Here is a 21,482-nt window from a genome sequence, read left to right as displayed (position 1 = left end):
TTCGCAACGTGCTGGAAAAGGGAAAGATTGCTACATTTTTATGGAGAACTCTTCATGGTGACAGTTTCACAGTTTAATCCACACTTTACTGCTGACTGCAGATTTTGGGTTAAGATTCATCTAATACATGGCTATGCCCTATCTTCTCCTCAACACCCACCCCAAGAACTACCTACCAACCCAAATCAAAGTCGATTGCCCTCTACATTTACATTTCAAATGTTATACTGGAGAATGGTGACCTTTGTTATTAAACAGGAAAGTCTGCAGACTTGAAGTGCAATAAAAAAAAAGTGCTGGAGAAATTCATTTCTTGCCACATCTGTAGGAAGTAAAGGATAACCAACGTTTCGGGCCAGAGATCTTCGTCAAGGTATGAGCAAAAATCAGGTAGGTGCCTGAATAAAAAGGTGGGAGGAAGGGGAGAGGAGAGGAGGAAGAGAAGTGCATGGGGAAATTTTAAAATTTACATTTATAAATTTAGACATACTGCACGGTAAGAGGGCCTTTCAGCCCGTGAGCCTGTGCCATCCAATTAGCCTACACTCCTGGTATGTTTTGAACGGTGGGAGGAAACTGGACACCCCGGGGAAAACCCACACAGACACAGGGAGAACACACACACTTACAGACAGCACAGGATTTGAATCCCAGTCAATCACTGGTGCTGTAATCAATGTTTCTGACCTGTGCCCTTTGAGCAAAAACAGGGAGGCACCCAAACTGGTTATCCTGTACTTACTGGGTACTGCTAACTGCTACGCTAAACATGCCATCCCTAAAGCATAGGTTAACAGGAAAAAGGTCATGGGTTGCTATGATGAACCTTGGTCTAGTCTGTACTGCTCATAAAAAGCTGGAAAAATTCAATCAACCGAAGGCGCAATACACAACAGGCTGGAGAAACTCAGTAGGTTATACAACATCCACTAAGTACATGAAAACCAACCTGGGCTTGCCTGTTTTTGCTCATACCTGATGAAAGGTCCAGGGGGTCAAAAACTATCAGAAAATTAAAATCAGCAAAACAAAACTAACCGGCTAAATTTATTCCCTGGAGATCTACAATCATTTGCCTGGACCTCTACAATCCCCTTGGCCTGCAGATCCTGGAACTGTCTGACAGCTCATACCGTAAAACTGATAAAAAAACATCGAGCAATAGTTTTCAAATGTTCAATTACACATGCATAGAAGGCTCAGACCTTCCAGATTTTAAACTGGTAAATGCCAGTGGAATTTCTGGCATTGACTAGTAAATTACAGGTTATCTACTTGGAATTTAGGAAATTAACTAAATCTCCTTGCTGGATTAAACCTGAGTAGGTCTCCAGAGTTTTGACTATTTTCATAGATAGGTTTACATGAAGATAAATGTGCATTGATTGCAATCATTTTATATGCTAACGCAAATATAGGGCAAATCCACTAAGATGCCAGCCATGGAGTTACCAAAGGATCTATTTATGAGCCCAGGTATTTTTTCCTTAAATTCTGGGATTGTCATCTGAAAGCAAGTTCTATGTATTGGCCCATCCTCATCATTTCACACATCTATCAAAACATACACACCTGTCACATTCTTTTTTTTGAATATTTAGTTACAATTTTTCAAACTCAAACAGTGTCAACAATCCATAATAATAAAAACACACATTTTTCAATTACATACAAGCTTCACCGTAGAGTCCAATTTCACCCCAATCCCAATTAATATATCCAGAGATAAATTAAATAGACAATTACCCTGAAAAGAGAGACAGCAACAATAGGTTATTCCTCGTCCCCTATTTCTGTAGCATTTTAGTGTCCCTTTTCCTTCAAGACATATTAGGAACACAAAGACAAAAAAAATTAAATTTTTTAAAATTCTTATGAAAAAGTAAAAACAAACTCAATGGAAAAACAAATTGTAGGATTTGTTGAAAGCCCACCACTGGCCTCCAGCTCATTAAATTTTGTGACCGAGCTGATTAAGATGGATGGATGGATCCCTCCCCCTCCCCCTCCCCCTCCAAGGAGAGGGTAGGTGGGAACAGACAGCAACAAAGCACAGAGAACTGCATAGCACAGGTACAGCCGCCTGTCACATTCAGTTTACTTTCACGAATTTCCTCTGGGGACCATACGACAGAATGCTTTGAAGATTTCCTCTTCAACTTCACTGATATTTTCTTGTCATTCAATAATCATGAAGCCAATTTTCTTTGGAGATCAGTGCTTCTCCATGTATATGTTGCAATGTCACCACCTAGATTCTAAAAGCTCCAGCATGCTCTTTATAAGCCTCTCCATTCCATTAAAGCTCTCTCTTTGACCAAATGTCCTAAGAACTCCATCTCATTTGGTGTCACCTTTTGTACGTTATTGTTGTGAAATCTTGAACTATTTACTTTTAATTTTTTAAAAAAATTTAGACATACCACACGGTAGCAGACCCTTTCAGCCCACGAGCCCATGCTGCCCAATTACATCCAATTGACTTACGATTTGAAGGGTATGAAGAGACCCGGAGGAAACCCATGCAAACACGGCAAGAATGTACAAACTCCCTATAGACAGCGCCAAATTTGAACCCTGCTAACCGCTACACTAGCCATGTGCTCGGAGGTGCTATATAAATGGTAACTGTTGCAAAATTGCAAACAGGCAGCGCACAATGACATTCATTGTCCCAAGTGCTCAGCAGTTCTGACAGAGCATTGCAGACTGCAAACGTTAACTGTTTCACTTACCACTGATGGTGTCTGACCTGCTGAGTTTTATTTTGCCAGCGAGTTCTGTTTGTGGCTCAGCCGTGGTCGTTTTGCATCAGCCTGTGAGTTCCACGAATGCCGGGAAGTATGCCAAGCCCAATATTTTTATTATTACACAAAGGCAACCAATTTTGCCTCACAAAGGAATTTAACAATTCGCACCCTATGAAGTTTGAGCAATTGGCTTCTCAACACAATGTCAAAAATAATAAAGCAGTACATGAGCAAGCTTGAGAAAGATACAATAGAAAATTTGTCATTGCACACCATATTAATAATCTAGCTACCAGGCAGCAAGAGTTAAATCTAGCAGCTAACAGGTATGGGATCCATCAACATGATATTCCAATCATTGAACAAGATCAAGTATTTACAGCAGACTAGAATTTACAACCGTTTTGAATTCATTGCATAGTTCCCACATATCTAGATTCAGAGCTGAAGGTAATATTATCTCCATTGCTTCTGAAGTCTATTCTACATAATTTCAAAAATAAAACTGGACATGGAAACCCAAAAATATTTTTCTCCAGACATTTGTAGTGATGATTCCAATAAAAAAGGTTAGTGGATACTTCATAATGAACAGGCAAACAACCCAAAACACTATGATTATATTTGTTTGTCACCTGGATTTTGATTTAAAAAACTTCAGTACTAGTCATTAAACTATCATTTATTCACAGAGTAAAAACACAAAAACTCTAGATGGTTACATAGTCTATGATTTGCTGTGTGACCTGCTGAGCTCCTCCAGCATTTTTGTGTTTTTAGTACAGTCATAGAGTCGACAGACTTTCATGTTTCACTTATTCACAGAGCTGGATTTTTTTTTTAAAGTTCAAATCGATGAGCACAAATATTCACAAAAATCCACAGAAAATTGCTTCCATTGACTGAAATAAAATGCAACTTTTCAGATTTTACATTCAGAATCCTGCACCAAACTATCTAAACACATTTAGAGCACAGGTGGTTAAACTGTGGCCCATTGCCCATTTTTAAGTGGTCTGTAGTGGCTCTCCTACGCAGCAAACAAACCAGCTCCAGTGGTCGCAGGCGGGTCCACAGCCAGCAGCATCCACAGGGACTTTCAGTGCGGGGCAAAGTCTCGGCCCGGAAGCCAATGTCACTTCCGCCCTGCAGGGCACGAGGGTCGCTGGGAAGCATAGTCCTCTTAACCGCGCGATTTGTGTTTCCTTTGCTTGCAGTGGCTCATCAGTCATAGGCCCCATTAGAACAGTCACGAACACATATAATGTAAGGAATAATTAATATTTTTTTATTGATATGTGGGGTTTATATTTGAAATACATGTCTATAGAAATTAAATAAATGCTGTAAAGTTTGCACACCAATCAGGGAATATTTAATAATTTTTTGTGTTAGTGGGGGGGAGGGGATGTAGTTTATAGTTTTCTTTTATATATGTATTTGATTTTTCTTATGTAATTTGAAAATATTAAATAAAATTTTCAATAAAAGAACAGTCACTAACAAGAAATTACACTGTATTGTACATTGCACTTCTGAGTTTCAACACTAGATGTCTCTGCTGTAGTATTAGTTTCATTGTATTTATTTAAATTAAATTTAAGAGCAGCAAATATGTGATATTAATCCACCTTGAAAAAAACTAAGTTAAAAACAAATCAAAATATTAGTGCCTGAAATTCAAGGAAACTCAGAAAGCTTAGATTGAACAAAACATCTAATTTGTAAATATCTAAAAAAATTTTTATTGGAAAGATTACATTTGACAGATAATTGTTCAAAGGAAGCAAAATTATTTTGAATAAAGAAAATCCTTATTATTTTGAATCCTTATAATTAAGATCATCCTCAATGGCTGGACTTAAGAATGATTGGGAATGAGGATTGAATATAACCTTTTCAGACGAGGACTGGTACTCTACTCTTAGCTTCATTAATGATTCTTCATTTTGTGCAAGGCATTACCTTTTGCAATTTAAGGTGGTTCATAGAATACACATGTCTAAACTTTAACTCATTTTTATGCAGATATTTATCCACTATGTCTGTAATGCAAAATTTTTGAAGCTTTACTGATCCATACGTTTTTGGATTCCCCAAATTTAGAGAGTTTTGGAAAGACATTTTTCAAACTTCATCCATGATTTTTACAACCAAAATCGAGCCTTGTCCTTTAATTGCTTTGCTTGGTTTTTCGGTTGAGGCAGATATAGTTCTGTCTGTAACTCAGGAATAAGTTTTAGTTTTTACTACGATGATGCCCAGATGAGCAATTTTACTGAAATGGAAGGATGATTCTTCACTGTGGTTACATGATGTAATGTCTTACTTCAGCTTGGAGAAAATTAGATGAGATAATAAAGATAGAAAATTTTAATTTGTAAAGATGTGGAGCCCATTCTTGAAATACTATTATGATTGGAAGAATTAAGAACTCTGAAGAGTTCGGGATTCGCTGTCTGATGCCTGGAAGTCGCTATCTGATTCCAAACTTTCTTTTGTATAACTAATGGTAACTTGATTAGAGGGAGGGGGTAGATTCGTTTTAGTCTTATGAGATTTATTTTTTCTTTTTAATTTTTAAAAACCCAATAATTTGGTAAATTGGTTTAATTATGTACATTAGAATATGTTAATTGCTTTGTTTTTCATATGAATAGGCAATTGGTAACATATTATTCTTTCTGATTTTATTGACATGAAAATTAGATAACTGGTTATATATCTCATTGAATTTTGCATGCAAGTTTATATATTAAACCCAATAAAATATTTTAAAGAGAAATTTAAGAGCAGCAGATACAGAATTGCTTACTGTAATATACGAGTCCACCAATAAACTACTGTGATGCAACACTTACATTGTTCAGTAGTATCGTATAGTTATTTTGATAGAAAATGAATTTTCAATGGCACTGAGGTTTTCTGGTCTAAGAACATTTTTCTTGCAGTTCAAAACTGCTGTGCTTAATATTGTTTGGCCCATGATTCCTCATATTTTTCTGTACGTGGTTCACAATGAAAATAGCTTGACCACCCATGGTTTAGTCTGTTCAGAATCACCATTTATTATCATGAACGTCACGAAAGTCATTGTTCTGCGGCAGCATCACAGTGCATTTATATAAACTAGCTTACAAAATAAATAAAAATAGTGCAAGAAAAAGTCTAAGTAAGGCAGTGTCTGTGGTTCGTTCTTCATTCAGGAATCCAATGGCAGAGGGAAGGAAGCTGTCCTTATGCCGCTGAGGGCTCGTCTGATGAGGTTCTGATGTCGGGCTCAGAGACAGATATCACAGGTTCCTCAGCCTTTGCAGGGAGCCTCATAGGCACTGCTGAGTTTTTCTTTTCAAAGCGGCCATAGAAAGTTTTAGCTCCTCAGATAATGAAGCATCACAGCCATCTATGGTGTTCGCCCTCATTTTGTAGTTTGTAATGGCCTGCACTCCCCGCCATGGCTGGTGTATTTTCTGTCTCAAGATTCCTCCGAAATTGCTCTTGTTGCAGAGATAACCTTCCACAGGTTATATCTAGACTTCTTGTAGACATCTAGATCCCCAGACTTAAAAGCCCTTGATTTCACCCTCAGTATGCTGCAAATCCTCTGATTCATCCAAGCCTTCTGGTTGACGAACTCCTGGCACGTGTGCATGTAGGCACACTCGTTCGTTCCCACAGGACTTGATGAAGTGGGTGATGTCTTTGGTATATTCATTCAGGTCTGAGGATGAGTCCTTGAATCAAGTCAACTCAAGTCAGGTTGATTGTACAAGTACATCACGACAAAACAGCATTCTCCAGTCCTCAAAGAAAGTGCAGTCACTGTGGCGCTTTCCTGACAATTGAGATGTTGAGTGTCCACGACAGGTCACTAGTTAAGTGAACTCCAACTCCAGAGCTGTTGATGTGTAGTGGAGTAAAAACACACCAAAATGCTGGAGAAACGCAGCTGGTCTTTTCAGCGTCTATAGGAGATAGATATATTGCCAATGTTTTAGGCCTGAGCCCTTCTTCAAGGAATAAGAAGAATATGCCACAAGCAGGAAATCTCAGAAAGCCTCAGAACTCAAAAACAGCAAGAAGAGGGTAGGAATAGGAAGTTGTGGCAGATGAATGCGTGGCTAATGAGTTGGTGCAGGGGACAGGGGTTCAGCTATGTGGTTCAGATATGTGGTTCATTGGGATCTCTTCTGGGGAAGGTCTGACCTGTACAAAAGGACAGGCTGCACCTGAACTGGAAAGGGACCAGTATGCTAGATCTGTTGGGGAGGGTTTAAACTAGTTTGGCAGGGGGGTGGAAATCAGAATGAGAGTGCAGGGATTAGGGTAGAAGAACAACTAGATTTGAAGGGAGAGAGGAATCAGATTGTTAAAATTAATGAAGGAGAGGGGGTAGAAAAAGTAGATAGTAATCGAAGGAGTGAATGTGGGGGACATTTTCTCAAGTGTATACGTTTCAATGCAAAGAGCATGGTAAGTAAGGTGGATGATCTTAGAGCATAGATTGACACATGGAAATATGATATTGTTGTTATCAGTGAAACTTGGTTGCAGGAGGGGCATGATTGTTCCAGGATTCCATTGCTTTCGGCATGATAGAACAGGGGAGATGAAAGATGGAAGAATCACATTGCTTGTCGAGAAAACATTACAGCAGTGCTATGGCAGGATAGATTGGAGGGCTCATCCAATGAGGATATTTGGATGGAAGTGAGGAATGGAAAGACATGAAAACACTAATGGGGGTGTATTATAGACCCCCTAATGACAGAGGGAATTAGAGGAGCAAATTTGTAAAGAGATAGCATATATGTGTAGTAAACATAATGTGGAGATTGAAGGAGATTTTAACTTTTCACACATTGACTGGGACGGACATACTGCAAAAGGGCTGGATGGGGGGGTTGTAGTTTGTCAGATGTGTTCTAAATCAATACATAGTAGAACTGACTAGAGAGGTGGCAGTATTGAATCTTGTATTAGGGAACAAGATAGGTCAAGTGACAGAGGTTTGTGTTGGGGAACACTTATGTCTAGTGATCATAATACTATTAGTTTTAGGTAATTATGGAGAAGGATAGGGCTGGGCCTAAGGTTGAGATTCTTAATTGGAACAAGGCTAATTTCAAGGAGATGAGAAAGATTTAGAAGGTGTGGATTGGGATACTTTTTTTTCCTGAGAAGGTTGCAATGGAAAAATGGAGGATATTCAAAGGGGAAATTTTGAGAGTAGTCAGTATGTCCCTGTGAGGTTTAAGGAAAGGTTAGAAAATAGAAGGAGCCATGGTTTTCAAGGGATATTGGGAACTTGGTTCAGAGGAAGAGAGATGTGTACAAAAGGTAAAGAGAACAGGTAATATAATGAGGTGCTAGAGAAATATAAAGAGTGCAACTAATTCTTAAGAAAGAAATTGAAAGGCTAAAAGGAGCTATGAGGCTGCTTTGGCAGGTGAGGTAAAAATAAATCCAAAGGGTTTCCACAAGTACATTAAAAGTAAAAGAATAGTGAGGGATAAAATTGGGCCCCTTGAGGATCAGAGGGGTAGGCTATGTGAGGAATCAGAAGAGATGGGGAAATTTTAAATGTTTTTTTCAGCATTCACTAAGGAAAGGAATATTGAGTCAGGTGAAGTAAGGAAAACTGGTAGTGAGGTCATGGAAAATATACAGATTAATGAGGATGTAGCACTGGCTATTTTAAAGAGAATAAAGGTGGATAAATCTCCTTGAACTGACAAGGACCTTGAGGTAGGAATAGTGGGCATCCTGACAGAAATATTTAAAATGTCATTAGCCACGGGGGAGGCTCCTGGTGGATTGGAGGGTAGCTCACATTGTTCCACTGTAAAGCTGGTAATTATAGGCCTGTGAGTCTAACATTGGTGGTAGGTAAATTAATGGAGAGTGTCCTTAGATATGGTATATACAATTATTTGGATAGACAGGGATTAATTAGGAGTAGTCGACATTGTTTTGTGTATGGTAGATCATGTTTAACAAATCTTATAGAATTTTTCAAGGAAGTTACTAAAAAGGTTGACGAGGGGAAGGCTGTGGATCTTATCCATATGGACTTTAATAAAGCCTTTGACAAGGTTCTGCATAAGAGGTTAGTTAGGAAGGTTGAATCATTAAATATTAATGTTGAAGTTGTGAAATGGATTCAACAATGGTTGGATGAGAGATGCCAGAGAGAAGTGGTGATAAATTGTTTGTCAAATTGGAGGCCAATGACTAATGAAGTGTCTTAGGGATCGCTTCTGGGTCCATTATTGTTTGTCATATATATTGGTGGTGTTATGGACGGTGAAGGTGTTTTTCAAAGCTTGCAGTAGGATATAAGCCAGTTAGAAGAGTGGGCTGAAAGATGGCAGATGGAGTTTAATACTGATGAGTGTGAGATGCTACATTTTAGTAAGACTAATCAGCAAAGGTCATACATGTTAAATGGTGGACAATTGAGGAGTGCAGTAGAACAAAGGGATTTTGGAATTCTGGTACATAATTCCCTGAAAGTTGAGTCACATGTAGATAACGTGGCGATGAAAGTTTTTGGTATGTTGGTCTTCATAAATCAAAGTTTTGAGTACAGGAGTTGGGATGCCATGTTGAAATTGTTTAAGACAAATATTGTGTGCAATTTTAGTCGCCGAATTACTTGAAGGATATCAACAAAATAGAGAGTGCAGAGATTTACAAGAATGTTGCTTGGGTTTCAGGGTTTGAGTTACAGGGAAAGGTTAAACAGGCAAGGATTTTATTCCCTGGAGCGTAGAAGACTGGGGGGTGATTTGATAGAGGTATTTAAAATTATGAGTGCAACAGAGGGAGAGAATGTGGATAGGCTTTTTCCATTGAGAATGGGGGAAGATTCAAACAAGAGGACATGGATTGAAATTGAAGGGGGAAAAGTTTATGAGAAATATGAGGGGGGAAATATCTTCATTTGGAGGGAGGTGGAAGTGTGGAATGAGTTTCTGGCCAAAGTGGTACATGCTGGCTCGATTTGAATATTTAAGGAGAAGTTGGATAGGTATATGGATGAGCAAGGTTATCGGCTGGGTGTGGGACAATGGGACTAGGAGGAGAAGGTGTTCGGCATAGACTAGAATGACCGAACTGGCCTGTTTCTGTGTTGTAATTGTTATATGGGTGAGGAATTCAGACCAAAAAAAGGTGTTAATTGCTGCAAATGTGGTTCCTCTGTTTAAAAAGGGATCCAGGTGTAGGCCTAGCAAGTATTGGCCAGTAAGTTTGACGTCAGTGGCTGGTAAACTAATGGAAAGTATTCTTTGAGATAATATCTATAAGCATGGGTTTGTGAGGGGAAGGTCAAGTTTGACAAATCTTGTTGAATTTTTTGAGGAGGTGACTAGCGAGGTTGATGAGGGGAGAGCATTAGATGTTGTCTATATGGATTTCAGTAAAGTCTTTGATAAGGTTCCACATGGAAGGTTGGTAAGGAAGGTTCAGGCGTGAGGTATTAATGTTGAGATAGTCAGATGGGTTCAATGGTGGTTAGAAGATAGATGCTAGAGTGTCATAGTGGATAAATGTCTGTCAGGATGGAGGCTGGTGACAAGCGGTGTGCCTCAGGGATCGGTGTTGGGTCCCTTGTTGTTTGTAATTTACATTAATGATTTGGATGATTGAGTGGTAAATTGGGTTAGTAAATATGCAAATGGTACAAAAATAGGGGGAGTTGTGGATAATGAAGATGGCTTTCGGGGACTGCAGAAGGATTTGGACTGCTTAGATGAGTGGGCTGAAAGATGGCAGATGGAGTTTAAGTGTGAGGTGCTTCATTTTGCGAAGAATAATCAAAACAGGATATATGCAGTGAAGGAGAGGGCATTGAGGAATGCAGAGGAACTGAGGGATCTTGGAATAACGGTTCATCATTCTTTGAAAGTGGATTTCCATGTAGATAGGGTGGTAAAGAAGGCTTTTGGTATGCCAAAGCATAGAATAAAGGAGTTGGGAGGTGATGTTGAGACTGTTCAAGGCATTGGTGAGGCCAAATTTGGAATACCTTACTGGTCCCCAGTACGGTGGAGAGAGTGCAAAAAATATTTACTAAAATGTTGCCTAGATTGCAGTATCTAGAATACAAAGAAAGATTGAGTAGATTGTGTCTTTATTCATTGGAGCGTAGTAGGTTGAGGGGGGATTTGATAGAGGTATATAAAATTATGAGGGGGATAGACAGAGTAGATGTGAATAGGCTCTTCCCCTTGAGGGTAGGTGAGATTGGAATGAGGGGTCATAAGTTAAGGGTTAGGGGGCAAAACTTTAGAAGTAACATGAGGAGAAACTTCTTCGCTCAGAGAGTGGTGGCTGAGTGGAATGAACTTCCAGAAGAGGTGGTTGCAGCAGGGTCAATTTTATCATTTAAGAGAAGCTTGGATGAGTGCATGGATGTGAGGGGATTGGAGGGTTATGGACAGGGAGCGGGTAGGTGGAACTAGTGGAGTTCTCTTAATCGGTGTGGATAAGAAGGGCAGAGACAGTCTGTTATATGGTTATGATAAGGGACAAGGTAAAAATTTATCATGTTTGTGCGAAAGGAGACAGAATGGAGGGACAGAGATATGGAAAGGTGACAGGAGAAGAAGGGAGGGGACGGTTTAACGAAAGCTAGAAAAGTCGATATTAATGGCACCTGGTTGGAGGGTGCCCAGTTGGAAGATGAGATGTTCTTCCTCCAATTTACGGATTGTCTCAGTCTGGCAGTTCAATTGTCAGCATGGGAATGGAATAGAGAATTGAAATGGGTGGCCACTAGAATATCCACGCTATGGTGGTGGATAGAGCTGAGATGTTCAACAAAGGAATCTCCCAGTCTAGGTCCAGTCTCTCCGAATATAGAGGAGACCACAGAGGGAGCACCAGATGCAGCAACCTCTGCAAATTCACAAATGAAATGTTGCTTCACATGGAAGGATTGTTTGGGGCCCCAAATGATGGTGAAGGAGGAGGTGTAGGCGCAAGTGGAGCATCTCCTGCGGTCAGAGTGGTAGGTCTCAAGGGGATGATTGGTGGGGAGAGAGCCACAAAGAGAGCAGTACCCATGAAAGGCAGAGAGGGGAGGAGAGGGGAATATATGTCTAGTGGTGGGATTATGTAATTGGTGGCGGAATTGGCAAAGGAGAATGTGTTGGAGACGAAGACTGGTGAAGAGGTAGGTGAGGACAAGTGTAATCCTGTCCTTGTTGTGCGTGGGGGAAAAGGGGGCCAGGTCAGATATGCAGGTAATAGAGAATATGCGGGTGAGCGCCAGGTTGATGGTGGTCAAGGGAAAGCCAGGTTGTTTGTCTATAGTCTCATGCACTGCCAGACTGAAACCATCCGTAAATTGGAGGAACAACACCTCATCTTCTGAATGGGTACCCTCCAACCAGATGGCATTCATATTGATTTCTCTGGATTTTGTTAATCCCCCCCTCCTTCCCTCGTCGCCTTTCCACATCTCTGTCCCTCCATTCTGTCTCCTTTTGCACAAACATGATAAATTTTTATCTCGTCCCTTATCACATCCAATTAACATCTTTTGTTGGTCTGGATTCCTCCCCCATTGTTTGAATTCTGAGACTTGCTGCTTTTGGCTTATTCTGCATTTTCCTTGAAACAGGGCTCAGGCCCGAAATGTTGGCAATATGACTCTGTGGCCTATGGATGCCGAAAAGACCACCTGAGTTCCTCCAGCCCGTCAGTGTATTTTTACTATCAGTATCTGCAGACTTTTGCATTTCATTCTATGTATAGTGGAGGGTGGTCGCTCCTGGTTTTCCTGAAATCCACGATCATCTCCTTTGTCTTGTCCATGTTGAGACTCTCTACGTTACTCGCAGCATTTCACGAGATTTTCCACCTCTTTTCTATAGTGCGATTCATCACTGTTGCTGATGAGGCCAACTACTGTTGCCTCATCTGCAAAACTGATGACTCTACTGGAGCTGGATCTGTGTCAGTAGCATGTACAGGAGTGGGGTGAGCACACTGCCCTGAGGTGCTCAACCTTCTGTCTCTGATCTGGACAGACTGTGGTCTTTTCATTCCTTCCGAATATGGTCCAGTTCACCGCTTCCCTCAACGATACTTTCACCATCTTCACCAGTGGTGCTGTACCCCAGGAATAAAGGTTCAGCCAGGTGATCAGACTTTCCGAAGCGCAGTCCTGGGATGGCTCAGAAGGCATTCTTCATGGTGATGCAACAGTGTTGTGTGTGTTGGCCCCTCTGGTCTCATAGGCAACGTGTTGGTGGTATTTCATTAGAGACTTCTTCAGGTTGGCCTGAGTGAAGTCCCCTACAATGATTGGAAAGGTCGTGCACCTTGAGGAATGGTGATGCAAACACCACCTTCCCTGGTTTTTCTTGACGCTACTGCCACAGGCACTGCGTCCGGAACATCCTTTTTTAACCATGTTTTTGTGAAGCACTCCCTGATATCTCTCTGATATTGTAACCTGGCTCTGAATTCATCAAGTTCGTTGGCCTGGAAGATGGTCAGGAGCAATAGCCTCAGGACCTGGATTCTTAGCTTAACCTGTATCCCCCCCCACCTCCCCCCCACATCCTCATGGTCGGGGGTCTTCTTTAAACTCCCGCGGTGTTTAAATAGCCTGCGTACTGAGATACTGGTCAATAACATCATTGTATAGAAATAAAAATCCAGCAATAGTGCAGGTGAAAATAAACAATTGATCAAACTGCATAATTACATGAAAAAAAAAATGAAAATTCTGGTAAGGAATTAAAGGAAATTTTTGAAGTCTAGTTTATAAACTTTGCAGGACCTGTCAGATTTCAGAGGATGAAGCAATGGGCCACACAAAATTAGATAATTCACAGATTGAGAAACAGTATGGGGTTACAAACAAGAACAGAAACCATAACTAGGATGTAATGAGAGCACAAGGAAGAAAAGGACATAACTTATGAATTAGTTGGTGCAATCAGGACAATGCTGAATAAAGTGAATGAGCTGTTCAGCAAGAATTCTGCCTCGTTCATTCGCTCACTAATTTTAATCCACTTTCCAGTGATTAATGAAATTGCAAGCAGGGTGAGAAAATAAAAAATGGCATCACTTTTGATGAATGCTACTAAATATGGAGATATCCAAATTAGGAACCCTTTATATGCATAGGTTGACATAATTTAGTTTCTCTTAAAGACTGAAAATTGATGCATTTTACTGACTGAATGGTTTTTTCAGTAGTACGAAAAATAACCAATTTTGCCATGCAATAAAAAAAATCAAAGCTAAAACAGTCATTAAATGAGCCATAAAACTTTTAAGAATTCAGACCACTTATTCATGAATCAGTATAGTGAGATTCATCTGTGAAAGTAAATTTCAATATCCACGCATTTTAGTTAGAGGAAATCAGAAGCATTGCAAAGTCTTTCAGATTATTCTGAAAGTAATGAGCTGGTACAGGTATCAATATTTCATTGCCTGAATGCACCAAGAAATACAGTGAAACCTCGTTAGAATGCGATTCGTTAATCCGTGGAATCACTTATAGCGCTGGTGTCTGTGGACACCAAACTTTGCAAATAAGTTGATTAAAATTCAGAATACGCTTGCTTTCTTTCATTGAAATTGTTAGCTATAAGCTGCTTTCAGGTGGAATCGCAGGGAGAATATGGCTCCGGAGCCAGCTGTGGGTGTCTGCGAAGGGACGTTCAGGTGGCAGCGCTGAAGGCGGTGTTCTGCCACCTGAAAGGTCTGCAGTGGGGAGATCTACCGCGAAGCAAACGCTGGCTCCCAAGTCGGGGCACGGGGAGCTGCCTGATAGCACCTCCCCCCCCCGCGCCAACCGCCCCAGCCCCATAGTCCTGCGCCGGCCGCTCGAGCCTGATGTCCCGCACCAGGGGCTGTCGGCAGCGGGGAGGATGGCTGTCAGGCTGCGGGGGGGCTAGTTGGGGTTTGATTATCCGTGGACACTCTGACATACGCATCTGTTCCGCGACTCGGCTGTAACGCAGTATGAAATCTTGGACCCCAACTACCATATTCTAACAAGGTTTTACTGTATGTACAAAACCCAATTTCAATTTATTACTTTACATGAATTTTATTTTAAGATGTACAACATGGTAACAGGCCTTTCCGGCCCACGAGCCTGTGCCACCCAAATACCCCAATTAACTTGCAACCCTGAAATGTTTTGAAGGGCACCTGGAGGAAATCCTTGCAGACATGGGGAGAACATACAAACTCTTTCTGGACAGCGCCAGATTCAAAACCCAGGTCACTGGCCCTGTTGTGCTAACTGTGGCTCCCCCTTCATACAAATGGCATTCAAACACAATTAAATTAACCATTTCTTTTCTACTCACCATCATACACATAATAAGTTCCATCTTTGAACACCAACACAGCAGGAAGTTCTTGGACAGTGATATCCTGGTGGAAAAGTAATTGTAATTAGGATAATGTGCAGAGGCTTCAGTAACAGACAAGTGAAGCATATGAAATATTATTGGAAAGGTGAGAGGCCATCCATATCAGATGCAAAACACTAAAAGGAGAACATTTTTTAAAATGGTAAAATTTCAATTGAAATATATTCACTATCCCGACCAATGAAACCAAGTATGCCAAACACCTTCCTTTCAGGCATCTAGATATTTGCACCTCAAGATCCTTCTGTGCATTAATGCTCCCAAAAGTCCTGCCATTCACTGTATACTTTCTTCTTCTCAAAGTGCAATACTTTAAAGTTGTCTAGATTAATCTCCATCAGTCATTTCTCTGCCCATGGTCTATATCTTGCTGAATTTCCATGCCTCCATCAATTTTTGTGTTGTCTGTAACCGATCCTTGTGCAATATCACTGGTCACAGATCGCCACTTCCTCCTGTCTTCTATAGCCAAATCAAATTTGCATCCAATTTACCAAGTCCCTCAGGATCTCATGTGCCTTAAACTTCTGAAACAGCCTACCATGAGGGACTTGTCAAAAGCTAAAGTCCATGTATACAATATCCACAGCCCTATCTTCAACTATCACTTTTGTTGCTTCCTCAAAAAAACTCAATAAAGTGTAAGACACAACTTTGGTTACACAAACCCATGGTGATTACGACTAATAAGTCTATGTGTTTCCAGATGTCAGTAGCACCTATCGCTAAGATAGGATACAAATTACTCGTTTAGTACGTTGCCCACTTCTGGCTCCTACCATCAAGTTCCTCTTTTGTTCTTGAGCGGTTCTACTCTTTATTGAGAAATGCCTGTGGTTTAATGTAGGCATAAAATGCCATGGGATTCTCTTAATCTTACTCACCAAGGTCACTTCATGGCCTCTCTTAGTCCTCCTGATTCCTGATACAAGTTCTTTCCTGCTTCTATTATATTCTTCGTGAGCCCTAGCTGATTTCAACTTCCTAAACTTTGCAAATGCTTAGCTATAAGCCTCTTTCAGGTGGAATCGCAGGGAGAATATGGCTCCAGAGCCAGCTGTGGGTGTCTGCGAAGGGACATTCAGGTGGCAGCGCTGAAGGCGGTGTTCTGCCACCTGAAAGGTCTGCAGCGGGGAGAGGTACCATGGTACCTTTAAGGTTTGCCAACCTTTTCACTAAACTTGGAACATCTCATCATCCAAGGTCCCTGAACCTCGCTATCCTATGACCAAACATCAATCATACAAGTGCCAAAGAGCAGAGTGAGCTGTCTCAATGACTACCGCCCAGTAGCACTCACCTACTGTAATGAAATGCTTTGAGAGATTGGTCATGGCCAGAATGAACCCATAAGATCTGGACCCAATGCAATGCACCTACCACCACAATCGTTCCATGGCAGATGCAATGTCACTGACTCTCACCTCAACCCTAGACTACAGCAGCACATACATCAGACTGCTTTTCATCAATTACAGTTCAGCTTTCAACACCATCAGCCCCTCAGTACTGGTCAGCAAACTTCAAAACCTGGATCTCTGCACCTCTCTCTGCAATTGCATCCTTGACTTCCTAGTCAGTGTGGATCAGTAACAATGTCTCCTCTTCACTGATAATCAATCCTGGCACTGGCACACCGCAAAGATGCATGCTTAGCCTACTGCTCTACTCTCTCTACACTCCATAAATGTGTGGCACAATTCAAATGCCATCTACAAATTTGCCAATGACACCATGGTTATTGCAGAATCACGGCAATGAGGAAATATGCAAGAGTGAGATTGAGTGGTGTCACAATAACAACCTTAGTATAGATGACACTTTCCTTATTCTAATATACCCTAATTTCAGAGTATAATTTTTTAAAGAGTGAGTTGCGATATCCCAAATTTCAATCTCTTTAATCCAACAAATCAAACTCTGTGGCTGTTACTTTTTTAAAAACTATTTATTTGAAGAATCATTAATAGTAATACAAAATACATTTCATCACAATTGGAAATGGAAAGCATTGGAAGGCTCAGACTAGCCAATGCTAAATGCAAATTCCGGTGTACTTAACTATGGCAACATAGCTTGAAAGCAAAAGGTATGTTAGAAGTCAGGAAAAATGGTATTCTGCGATTCTGTTGACACAATTATCATGATTAGTACTCGAATAATGAATCACAGAAAATGAAAAAAATAAATAAAGGAGTGGAGGAAAAAATTAAAACATTTTTGCCTTAATGGGTTAATAACAGCTGAATCATTATTTGGATATTTGAAGGATAATCAAATTTACATTTGCTTAGCAAACATCAAGTCAAAAATTAATTAAACTCGGTTAAAAATGATTTTGGATTAGGACTCTTATTATGCTAAAGTGCCTAAACAAAGCTAAACCTTGGAATGTGGAGGTAAAATAGTGGGTAGGATTTTCCATCTGACTGCTATATTTTGACGCTGTTTGAATCTCAATGCTAGAATTAAGGACTGGCTTGAAAGTAAACCAGAATTATCCAATAATCATCATTCATTTCTGTTGAACTTAATTTATATATTTTGACGCTGTTTGAATCTCAATGCTAGAAATAAGGACCGGCTTGAAAGTAAACCAGAATTATCCAATAATCATCATTCATTTCTGTTGAACTTAATTTATTGGTTTAAGGGGATAAGAAAATCAAAGAACATGTAAAATTCTGACCAAAACAGCATTCGACACAGTCCAAAAACCCGCTCAAGCAAATCAGCCAAGTTGACCTTTGAAACTGATATTTCAAAAAAATCACGGGTATCAGTTTAAAAACTCAGGCAAAAACTCTGCAAATCAGTTAAAAATCAGTTAAAATCAGTTAAGCATGCCATACACTTCCTTCATCAACCTGTCTCCCTATGTCACAACAGAGCAATTTGATTACCATATCCAATTTGACTTTTCAAATACATTTAAACTATAAAAATGTAAATGAGTGTTTGAGGTACTGGGATAGGATGTGAGCAGGGTCTAGGTTCTCATCACCTGTTGCCCAGATACATTTGAGGCACTCTGCATTTTCGTAAAGATTTGTGGCAGTGACATTTGAAGCTGTGCAAATGCAAACATTTAGTTTGGTCTTGAGCTCACACAGTTGACGAAGAAGAATTCTGGCCTCTTGTACACTGATGCTATTCTCAGAAGAGCCAGCTGGAACTTGACCTTTGGACTAGATCCTGTATGGTCATTTGCCTGAAATTATCCACTTTCTCTGCCCCCCTCACTGACAGAAGAATGGATTATGTTCAGTCTTAACAGACACCTGGAGGTAGTGAATGGTCTGGGAAACTCTGAGAATGCTAAAATACTAGCCAAAAGTCTGAAAACACCTTCAGACAGCAGAGCAAGTTGTTTGGGAGATTGATTTCTGATTCGGAATTTTATGATCATAGCGTAGGAACCGACTTTTCAGCCACCACATCGATGCTGACCATGAATGACCCCATTTTCTTTCCTCCTGCATGACCCCACTGCCATCACTGATTCTCCTGCCACTCAACTACAGTAAGGGGCAATTTACAGCAACTAATTAACCAGCTAACCATTGTTTTGATGAGCCACCTGTGGAACTTAAAACCATGAAATAGATACATCAGAGCTAGTAAACCATGAAGAGATGAGCATAACGTCGTTACTTTAAATACTTTCTTGTTAAATACTTGGGCCTCATTTGCTCGATAGGTTGTTTCCATGGTTATGAAGAGAACCAAAGGCCTAGGCTAAGACAGAGAAATACATATGTCACAAGGCTTGATCATGAAAGCACCAAATTCATGAGCAGAATGTGCCCCACTCCCCTGCGGAAATGCACTGCCAAACCAAGGCCACCCTAAATTGGAGAAGCAACACCTATTTTCTGTCTGGGCATTCTCCAACTGGATGGCATGAACATCGACTTTTCCGGTTCTGCTGACCTGCTCTCCACTCTCCCTCTCCTCCCCATCCTTGTATCTTCTTTCCTCTGGCTCTCAACCCCTTTCCTCCCCTTTCACAGAGCCACCTCCCCTCCCCCATTTGCTGGAGTGGGTCCGTGCTCCTCCCCTACTGCCCCTCCCACCATGTTGTTCAGGTGCCTACATTTTGCTCATACCTTGATGAAAGGCTCAAACCAGAAATATTGGTTATACAGTACATTTCCAATTATGTGAAAAATGTTCTACCGAAATTCTCGAATATCCAAAAAGTATTTCGGATGAAACATGAAGTCACAAGTTGAAAAAAGTTTTTTTTACCCACTATGCTCAAGTGGGGTTTCAGGGAATCAGTTTTACAATGGAGACATTTGTCCAAAGGTTACACATTGAAGGAAAAGATAGCACTGATTATTTACAAATTTTTTGCCATGAGTTACTGCAACTTTGTACTAAATTGCATTGTGACATTCTCAGAATTTCAATCGACTCTCACAGAGCCATCTCCCCTCGAGCTCGCCTGCCCGAGCTGCGCTCTCTCCTTCCTCATCCACCCGAGCCGTGCTCTCTCCCCACTCACCCAAGCCGCTCACTCTGTAAAGTGCCCTTTCAGCGAGTTCCCTGGGACTGTACATGCAATTTCCTACCACTTGCAGGTGAGGTGAGACCTCGATCTCTCGGGCAGGGGCAGGGACCTCTCGGGCTCCTGGGCATGATTGGCGACGGCAGTGAGGAAGTGTCAGGGATCGGTGACAGCTGATACAACTATTCTGCTGAGGGCTGGGCTGCTTAAAGAAATTTTTTGATTATCCAAAAAATCTGTATAACCCTCATTGGTCAGGTCCCAAGCATTTTGGATAATCTAAAATGTACAGTATACCTTTATCTTTGCTGTATAAATTATAGAGTTTGACCTGCAGAGCTTATCCAGCATCGTTTTTTTACTTCAATGAGTGTCTACAGATTTTTGTGTTTTACTCACAAGGGAAGACTGAGAATGCCAAATACCCAACACCAATCACCTTGATGGACAATCTCTGAGTGCTTTAATTTGTCTCGTCTTTACAATTAAAAGTTTGAATAAAGTTAATTACACCCTTCATCAGTTGTCATCAGGGTCTCTCTGATAAAAATGTAAATCACTCAAGATCCATGTGACCCATGTGGGTCCTGGGAAGAATCCATCATCTTGATGAATTGGAAGTTAATGAGACTTACTGAAAAAAAATCTGGTGAAATGTTTGGAGGAGAATGGCACAACCAGGCTGATAGTTATAGATCCAATATTGTTTGGATGATAAATGGCCAACATGGGTAAGTCATGTAGTTAAAGAATATCTGAGCATGGGATCCATAGGGTGCCTTCGAGGGAAATGAAGTGCACTGAGAGATGATGAGCATTGCAGATAGTAGAGGAAGAAAATAAATGGTGTGATAAGGCCCTGAAAGCTTAGGGCGGCAAGGTTAGTGTTAGCGCGACGCTATTACAGCATTTGGGGCATGGGTTCAAATCCGGTACTGTCTGTAAGGAGTTTGTGCATTTTCTGTATCTGTGTGGGTTTTCCCCGAGTGCTCTGGCTTCCTCCCACTTTCCAAAAACGTACGGGGTTGTAGGTTAATTAGGGCAGCACAGGTTTAAATGGCGGGAATTGGCTTTTTCCATGATGTAAATATATATTTTTAAAATTTAAATCTATAAAGAATTTAACGCTGCTACTGCTAGCACCTTTGATTCAGTTTCAAAATCAAGGTGAATACAACTGCAGTAAAGCAAAGGAGACAGTAACAGCCAAGGAATAGCTTACAAACCCATGCAGATATTTCATTTTGTAACATGCCTATGTTGACCAAATTCATCATTCAGCTGATCATACCAAGTTTCAACAAGAAACAGAAAAATTAGTGTCAGCTTTCAACTGAGGGAATTGATTACTAGGAGACAATAATGAGAGCAGAGTGTTTAACTGGGGTCATCGCACGAACAAAATTTGTGAGTACTCTGATAATGAAATGGAACATGTTACCCCAATCATCTCAGACAGAATAAAACATACAAGGTCATCCAATGACTTCAGTAATATTGGCGCTAGCACCCAACTTCCGCCAAGCCTAAAGGGAAAATGATCAAATTGTATTCTATTCACAAGGTTGCTGCATATCAAACTTTGTGCTGAAAACTGAAGAGTTGTTCAAACTGAAGAAGGAATCTCCTGGTATCATATGAAAAGTGGTAAAATATGTAATATGGGCAACTTAGAGGCTATACATACTGGAAAAGGATGAAGGGAAATTAGGCTACTTAAGTGAAGGTTTCTGAAAGAGAAAATATGACAATAGATTAAGAAAATGTTTAGATCACAAGAGTTAACTAAAACAAAAAATATGA

At 40.5% G+C, this 21,482-nt stretch overlaps 1 protein-coding gene across 3 annotated transcripts in view; it reads right to left on the bottom strand.

Moving 5' to 3' along the window:
• Positions 1 to 21,482, bottom strand: part of LOC138755104 (protein disulfide-isomerase TMX3-like) — a 174,791-nt gene that overhangs the window by 74,658 nt on the left and 78,651 nt on the right. For all 3 annotated transcript variants that reach the window (XM_069920405.1, XM_069920406.1, XM_069920407.1), the window contains one exon: positions 15,101 to 15,167. In XM_069920405.1, coding sequence (XP_069776506.1) covers positions 15,101 to 15,167 — 67 coding nt within the window. The remainder of the gene's footprint in view (positions 1 to 15,100; positions 15,168 to 21,482) is intronic.

Source organism: Narcine bancroftii, chromosome 2, assembly GCF_036971445.1.
Source record: "Narcine bancroftii isolate sNarBan1 chromosome 2, sNarBan1.hap1, whole genome shotgun sequence".
Taxonomy (NCBI): Eukaryota; Metazoa; Chordata; class Chondrichthyes; order Torpediniformes; family Narcinidae; genus Narcine; species Narcine bancroftii.
Note: the sequence above shows the minus strand (reverse complement) of the source record. Positions and strands in the feature narration are given on the sequence as shown.